The following is a 9,063-nucleotide window of genomic DNA, read 5'->3' on the forward strand; positions in this document are numbered from 1 at the left end:
TGGTGAAATTGATAATTAAGAACAAGACTCATTTAGTGTATGCTGCGTTTGTCTCTTTCAAATAATTGATGAATATCGACAAAACCATATGTACCCAATCAGCCTCCAGCCACTAAATTCATGCATACACTAAAATGATATGAAATGTCTCCCATTTTAACCAGTAGAAAAGTTATATCCATGGTTAAACTTATGAATGGTTTGCGGAAAAATATTGTACATAATAAACATACCATACTAAAAATTAACAAATGTGATTAGTAGGAAACAATTAGGACAATACATAACAAACACAAGGATAAAATACCGAATGATAACTTAGCAATAATATAAATAAATTACCAAACGTCAATTAATATTTTAAGTATGACGAATGAGCAAAACACTTTTTGCTTATCACTATATTTTAATTTTATGCTCTAAGCCCATAATATTGTTGGATCAGAGACCAGAGCATGTAACTTCTTATCAGTATATTTAAAAGAATTTAATAAGAAAATACATGTATAAAAAAAATTATGTAAATAAATGAAAACTAAAATGATAAATGATACTTTATATAGTTTTATAAGTATTAAAAATATTGTTACAAAACTTTTTCTATAAGTTGAATTTTATTTTTCATAAAATTTTCCACAAAATTTATGTTCGAAAAAATCTTTTGAGAAATTTTCAGTTCTTAGTAAAATATGAATGAGACAAAAGTAATTTTTTTTAGTTTCATCAATTTTTTTTAAGATTAAAACAAATGTTATAAGCTTCAATATATAAAGCTAGTATAATCAACTAAAAATAATAACTGAGCAAAAACAAATTTAATAAATGAAAATTAGAAAATGAATTAACACAAATAATTTAAATCAGATAAAATTTAGTAGAGTTATATACTTTAGTACAATAATTACAATTATATAAATTTTACCTAATTAGTTCTCTTCACAGCAACGTGAGTCAAAGCTGATCCTTTGAGATACACTTCCTTTGAAAATGTCAATGAATGAATTAGTGTAGAGCTGCTGCATAAGCTATCAATGAAACAATTTTGTTGTTTCAAGTAGAACTGCTGTAGACAAAAAAATGTTTTTGACCTTTTCTAATCAAATGAAAAAGTGAATGCAGATTGATTTCCAAACATTTTTTTGCTTATTCTACAAAAAGATGGTTACATCGCCCACGAGGACCACAAAACACATACACTTGCGAATAACGGTCTAAGTGAGGTTGCTACGACTGTACCGCTCCAGACAATGAGAGGAGAGAATCATTTGCTTCCAAAGTGAATGCATTTACACGAATGAGTTTGCATTCACGTTAGTAAATAGACGTGATTTATGATTCCTAAAAACTCTCCGACTTCTCTCCTCCTATCCAAACTTTCCCAGAAGCTTGTTTGTTCGGCCAGCGTCCGATGGCTTTCGAGCCTCGGCGTTGTGCTTTTTCTTTCTGTTTTTAGATTATGTGCCTTTCGGATGAGAGTTTTAAGTTTTTGTGATGGTTTTGGTTTGATTCTTTGACAAAATCTCTTCTTTCCTCTTCCCAGAAATTCCAGATCTGGTTATGATTCACTTCCTTTGGGAAGTTTTTCGAGGGATTCACTTGTTAGTGGTTCTTCAGAGGTGGCTTACCTCAACCAGTGGATTCTTCTCGGCTATGTCCACTCGCAGATCACCACCTTGCTTCTCAGATCTGCTCTAGCCGGCACGGATTTCGAGAGGATGGGGTTTCGTCGTCTATCAAGCCTCCCTTGCTGTGGTTACTTCGTCTTTAATTCTTAGCAGAAGATCGTCCGTTTTTCCATGTGAAGCTTGCCTAATAATGTCTACGGCACTTCAGGTAAATCGGTTGTGGGTTGTGTTGGAGGGAACTCATGGCTTCGACAGCTGAATGACATTGCTGTGGCGAGGGTGAAGTGAGAAGTTCGATTATAACCTGGTCTATTATTTCTGTGGTTTTCTGCTAGGCTTTGTTGTTTCGTGTGTTTCCCACAGTTTGGCCATTTTCTTTAAATCTCTGTTTTATGTTTTTATGTGTGTTTAAAGATGTCTCTCTTGTGTGGGCTTATGATTCTGGGGACATCTCTGTAGTCCGCCAGCAAATGTATCTCTCCATCGCATTCCACCCCGTAATCCTTTTCAAGTTATGAAATACATTCGAGGGAAAAAAAAAAAAAAAAAAAAGAACAACACAACACAAAAGTGTGGACCACATTCCCAACTTAAACCGGACTGGACCACAAATGTGTCACATGATCCCGGTTCTATCTTTTTACCGAAAACGGCAGCTTCACGACAAATGGAAGAAGCTCCATGTGTCACCACCCGGTTACAAGATAGATAAGTACAATGATACCAAGTTATACCCGGTTTAATAGATAGCTCATATAAAATTTTGAAAAAAGCAGAACCGGATTTTCAAACTTCATTCAACAAAAACCAACCAAACATAACCGAAATATTATTCCTTCAGTAGACAAAACAAAAGCAAGAACAAGTATCTGAGGGTGCAATGCAACTACAAAACAAGTTTTTTTTTGGGGGGGGGGGGGGGGGGGCAGAGAGAGCAGACAACACGAGCGCATCAGTTAATCTTTGCGTTTGAGAAGTCCATCTCTGGATGCTGCGAGTAAACAATCCAAAGAAGAAAGTCAGTTTAATGTACAGAAAAAGCAATCAAAGATACAGATGCATGTATTGTTTTTACCTGAGACATGAATTTCTTGAGGATGTCTTGCTTCTGCAGCTCGTCGCTCGTTGGAAGTCCCATCTGCTTTTGCCTTTGATCAAACTATACACACAAAGAACAAACCAAAAGAAAACACTTCAGTGTCACAAAGTAGAAACTTGAATGGATTTCAAAAACGGACAAGTTGTACCATCATTTTCTCAACAGTGCAGCGAGTTTCAGGGTCAAGGTCAGCTAATTTACTGTTCTCTGGCTCGACTTTCTGCGTGTCGATCTCAGGTTCGCCTTTCACACAGCATTTCCACCACTCCATCTGATCTTGCTTTGTCAACAGAATCGATATCATCTTTTGATCCTCTGCAGAAAGAAAAAAAACCCCTTGTTAGCCACCACTAATCAATGTCCAATGCGTTGTTCACTAGGGAGTTAGGCATTTACCGATGTTCCAGTAGCAGTCATCAGGCTTCACAGATCGGTACAGCTCTCCCTATAAACCATTCGAAAGTTTGCAAATTTAGCATTTGAATGGTTTATAAGATACACAATAGAGGAGAAAGAACATACATCGATGATAGGATCCTGGCCTTTGAGACCAAGCTTAAGACGGTTCTTCTTGATCTCACACACAACAGACCGTGCTTTAGTGCCACTAGGCACAGGAATGTTAACTGTGACCTCCCCGAGAGTCTGGACCCACGAGTAGTTCTCAAGATCATAACCATTACCTTTGTTCGGAGCTACAAACAAACAGACACACATGATCAAAGTCCCAATCCTAAGAGCCTAGACCAGACTAGCGAGTTCCCAAATTAAATACAATCAAAAGAGATTCAAAAAAAAAAGATTTGAAATTTTACCAATGGGACCAGGTTCCTGTTTCTTCTCCGTAACTTCAATTGGCTCTGAGCTTGAAGAAGCAGCCATAGTAGGCTTCACACTCTCCTTCTCCACAGGCTTCTTCTCAGCTTTCGTCAGCTTCTCCTTCGCCGCCCTAACTACGGCGGAGATCTCAGCCTCCGCGGAGGGTTTCTTGAGGAAATCGCTCTGTTGAGAAAGAAAGTCGAACACTTTCTCCAAGAAACCTAGTGGGTTCGAGGAATCGAAGGTCGCCCTAAAGGGCAAGATCGAGGGCCGGCTGCTGCTGCTGGTTTCCTCTTCGACCTCGGAGATGATCGCCATAAGGGTGGGTTCTAGGGTTTTTGCTCTACTCTGTCGGAGATAACAACTAAGGAGTTGTCGAGAGGGTTCGAGAAGTTGTAGTAGTGTAGCTTCACCGGGAAAACGGCCATTTCATACCCAACATATTGTAATATGTTCAATTCATACCCGACTTATATGGTCGTGCCAAAACATACCTGAACTTATATGATCGTGCCAAAACATACCCAATTTATAATTTTTCGGCAAAATCATACACCAGTCGCCACATCAGCTGCCATGTCATCTACTTTTGTTCGTGTGGATACAATGGCAGCTAATTTTGCTGACGAATATGTCATGTGTATAAAAAAATTTTAAAACTAAATAATTTTCTTATAAAAATAACTTTTAGAAAATGTAAAATTTTATAATTTTTTATTATTTAGGAAAATTAACAAAAAATAATTTAATTAAATTTTAATCTTATATAAAAGATATATTCGTAAATATTTTGATCATATAAAAAATCGTCTTTATAAGAGTTATATATTTATTTCAATGATTCAAATCTAATGCTAGTGTTACAGACATGTTATTCTTGATTAATCATGGTTGTGTTAATCTAAATTTTTAAATATAAATAATATATCCATAATTAATAAAACATAAAAATGAATCATATTACGCTTTATTAATCATGAGTATGTTATTTATATTTAATCTAATTTTTTAAATGTAATAACATACCAATGATTAATAAAGCGTAAAAATAAATTATGTTACGTTTTATTAATCAAGTGTAAAAATAATCTTCTTACATTTTATTAATCATTGATATTTACATTTAAAAAAATAGATTAACAAAACCATTAATCAAAAGTAACACGTCCTCAACACTAACATTGCATTTGAATCATTACAATACATAAATAACTCTTATAAAGACGATTTTTGATAGGATCGGAAATATATCTTTTATATAAGATTAAAATTTAACTAATTAATTAACTTTTGTTAATTTTACTAAATATTAAAATTATAAATTTTACATTTAAAAAAAAAATATTTTTATAACAAAATTATTTAGTTTTTTCTTTAAAATTATACATATGGCATATTCGTCAGCAAAATTAGCTGACGTTACATCCACACGAACAAAAATAGATGATATGGCAAGTGATGTGGCGACTGGTGTATGATTTTGCTAAAAAAAGTATAAGTTAGGTATGTTTTGACACGATCATATAAATTCAGGTATGTTTTAGCACAGCCATATAAGTCGGGTATGAATTGAACATATCGCGATATGTTGGGTATGAAATGACCGTTTTCCCTAGCTTCACCACCTCAATGGAGAAATGATAAATTTAAGAAAAATAATTAATATGAGAAACATTTATATACGATTTAACAATAAAACATTAGGATCAATTTTATTGAAAATGTAAGAAAATCATTAAATATTTAGCTATAATATATTGAGAATCTGGGTGTGATTGGTAATGGTTCTGGGTGCTCTCTACAGCCCATCTATCCTATTAAAAGTGAAGTACAAATGGGAAATAACTCTTACTTCATCTTAATATTTACAATTGACTGCCATCTATCCTATTAAAAGTGAAGTACAAATGGGAAATAACCCTTACTTCATCTTAATATTTACAATAGACTGCCACTGATTTTAATTACAAAGGTTATGCTAAATAAATGGACCCAGTCACCGAAGCCTAATTAGCAGAGCCCATTTTTTCAATTTTTTTTTTTACAAATGGTTATTTATTGCTAGATACTTGCAGTATATTCGATTTTTGTAAAGATCAAATATAATCTACGAGTGAAAAAGTAAGGGTTTTAGCATAAAAACCATTTGTAATATAAATATTTTCTTCCTGAAGTCATAGAAACCAGTGGTATTATTTTGACGCTCAAACAAAACTCATATCTATTTTAATATTAATAAAAATATGAAAACACCTTTTTCAACTATATTAAAGACCTGTTTTATATGTTAAACTTTTCATATATAACTCAAATCATATCAGCGTATTTTTTATAAACATGTATACCACTACAAGAAAACATGCCTTGAACGACTACAGAATTGGTAGTAAATTGGTCGTTAATGGTGATTTACGACCAAGTTACGACCAATTGCGATTGGTCGTTAATCACTGGTCGTAATCACCAATTGGTCGTACATTGGTTGTAAATGTACGACTAACAAAATTGGTCGTAAATGAGTCGTAAATGTACGACTCGGGTGATTGGTCGTAACGCAGTCGTACATTTACGACTACCCGCTTTGGTCGTAAAACAGATGTAAACTATTGGTCGTAAATTAGTCGGAAAAGGTAGTCGTATATTAGATGTAAATGAGTCATACATTTACGACTAAAGTACATCGATGATGATGTACATTGGTCGTAATTTAACGACTACCTTGCATCTCGGATAGATGTACCTTAGTCGTTACTTTAAGACCAATTTACAACGCCCAATATTAATTACGAAATTCTTTAAATAAAATAAAAATATTAAATAATTTAAATTCATAAAAATAAATAAAATACGAATTTGATAAATTCCATAAAACATAATATATAACATTCATAAAATTAAAATATTCAAAATACAAAATAGTTAAAACCGAAAAAAACTAAACATTAAGGTTTATATCATCGAAGATTTCAGCAGTCCTCTCATCCGCTTCCCGTTCCAAATTTGCCTGCTGTTCCGGAGTAGGGTCGGGACCGGCAAAGCTCGAACGCATGCTCTGCCACGCTGACGCAACCGACGGGTCGACGTGTGGGGTTGAACCTAACAGCATATCGAAGATGTTAGCCATAACCTTAAATTTGTCGTTGTGGTCGGCTATGGTTCGGTTCGCAGTTTCCAAGTCCCTCCGGAACGACGAATCTGCTTCCCGTCTAGCAGCGTGTTCAACTCTCGCCCTCGGAACATCGTTCACACTCCCAATCCCTGGTATACGTCCCCTTTTCTGCGGAGCGACCTTCAATTTATAAATAGATATTAATTAGTACATATGTAAAAAATATGTAAACATAAATTAAAAATATCGAATATCGAATATTTTACCTGCTCAAAAATTTTGTCTTGTTCGATGGGAGAAAGCTCGACCGGTGCACCATCCGGATTTTCTTGCGTCAGCTGAGTCTGGACCTCTTGAATCCGAGCATCTACATCGTTGCAGAGCTGCTCTGCTCGAGGATGAGAGAAAGTTCCATCGGCATGCTGGTGGGTCAACTTGTAAAGTCGGGCCAGAGTCGGTGGTGCTCCTTCTGCGGCAGCCTATATTAAAAAAAATGAATTAAACTAGCATCTAATAAATACTTAATTAACATATATGTCATAAAAATAAGAAATATCAAAAACTTACAATTTCCAGGACTCTTTGGGCGTGTGGAATCTGTCCGGAAGTATGAGGTATTGGCAGATTACCCTCAGCATCTCGGGTCATCCGGGCCGCAGAGCAAGTGAGAGACCTTTGGACTGACTCAGGCAAATTCCAATAAGCCTTCAAGTTAGTCCAAACGTCCTCGATGAGGTAGCTTTGTTTGGCGTCATCCCCGTAATGAGTCCACTTTTCTTTCCAGTCGCCAACAATGTTCTGGAACATCAACATATATACAACTTCACTGAATATATATATATATATATATAACTTTGTTAATTATATATAGTGTGATATGTATACATGCGTTTTTAACCATTTCACAAAGTGTTGGTCTTTCCTTTTGTTGAGATCATTGTTTGATACTCCTGGTATAGCCTCTTCGACTTGGGCAACAAAATCGCTGTTTTAAAACAAAATGATCATTAAAGTGTATATATGTGTGATAAAATTTAGAAGCAAAATAATTTTAATTACCTTTCAAATAACTCAATCTCCTCGCAGTTAAAGAGTATATATGTGTGGGCACTATGAGCGTCTTCTGAACTCGACCACCAAACTTCTTTCAGTTTTCCACCTAGCCGTCCAATCTGACAGAAAATGTCTGGAACATCTTCACCAAAATATGTCGGTATAACACCACCATCATCATATCTGCTCGTAGTCCTTTTCCGTGTCCGGACTTGTGACCCAAAGTAGTAGGACGTAAAGTGAGATGTTTCCTCATTCAAACTCCCAGCAACTATTGAACCTTCCACCCTTGCCAGATTTTTTGCTTTCCCTTTCAAATATTTCATAGCTCGCTCGTAAGGATACATCCATCCATTATGAACAGGTCCACGAAGTAGTGCCTCATACGGAAGATGGATAACCAGATGTTCAATGAAGTCAAAAAAGAACGGAGGAAAAATTTTCTCCAAATTGCACATCAAGATCCGAATATTCTCATCAAGTTGTCTGATGACATCTACAGTTAAGGTGCGTGCACTGAGATCTCTGAAAAAAACTCCGATGCCTACAAATAATTTACAATTATAAGTTTTTTTCTAAAAAGAAGAACTAATAACTTTAATAATTTGTTACCTGCAAGTGCTTCGTGAACATTTTTTGGAAGCAACTCCGCAAATGCAAATGGTAGAAGTCGTTGCATAAAAACATGACAGTCATGACTCTTCATCCCTGAAAAATTCTGTCCCTGATGATCAACACATCTTGATAGATTTGAAACATATCCATCAGAAAACTTCACATCTGATGACACCCACTTGAACAACGCTGCTTTTGCTTCTGCTGACAATCTGAAAATGGGAACTGGAATTCTCCCATCGTTTCTAATATGCAGCTCAATCCGAGAACATAATGCAGGCAAATCCAACCTTGAGTTCTTGTTATCTTTTGTCTTGCCGGGGACATTCAACAATGTATTGATGATGTTGTCAAAGAAGTTCTTCTCTATATGCATCACGTCAAGATTGTGGCGCAGAAGTAGATCTTTCCAATATGGAAGTTCCCAAAATATACTCTTCTTGTGCCAATTATGCTGAGTCCCGTAACCATCAGGCATATTTGCAGGAGTATGCCAATTACCGCCTTTGATGATTGTGCTGCATCCACCATAGTAATCAATATCCTTCTCGATTTCCTCTCCAGATAAATATGGTGGAGCGGTGTCCCGTACAACCCTTTTTGACCGAAACAATTTCTTGTTCCTTCGGTATGGATGGTTAATGGGAAGAAATCCTCGATGGCAATCAAACCAAGACGTCTTCCTACCATTCTTCAACTGAAATGCGTCTGTGCTTCCCATACAATATGGACAAGATAGTCTT

General features: G+C 35.6%; 1 protein-coding gene across 1 annotated transcript; it reads right to left on the reverse strand.

The window, feature by feature from the left end:
• Positions 1-2,394: 2,394 nt before the first annotated feature.
• LOC108843585 (protein BOBBER 1) lies at positions 2,395-3,978 on the reverse strand. The gene is made up of 6 exons (XM_018616811.2): positions 3,540-3,978; positions 3,247-3,419; positions 3,121-3,169; positions 2,873-3,039; positions 2,701-2,784; positions 2,395-2,616 (listed from the first exon to the last, which is right to left on the reverse strand). The coding sequence occupies exons 1-6, from the start codon at positions 3,859-3,861 to the stop codon at positions 2,578-2,580; spliced, it is 834 nt and encodes a 277-aa protein (XP_018472313.1). The 5' UTR covers positions 3,862-3,978; the 3' UTR covers positions 2,395-2,577.
• Positions 3,979-9,063: the final 5,085 nt, after the last annotated feature.

Source organism: Raphanus sativus, chromosome 2 (assembly GCF_000801105.2).
Source record: "Raphanus sativus cultivar WK10039 chromosome 2, ASM80110v3, whole genome shotgun sequence".
Taxonomy (NCBI): domain Eukaryota; kingdom Viridiplantae; phylum Streptophyta; class Magnoliopsida; order Brassicales; family Brassicaceae; genus Raphanus; species Raphanus sativus.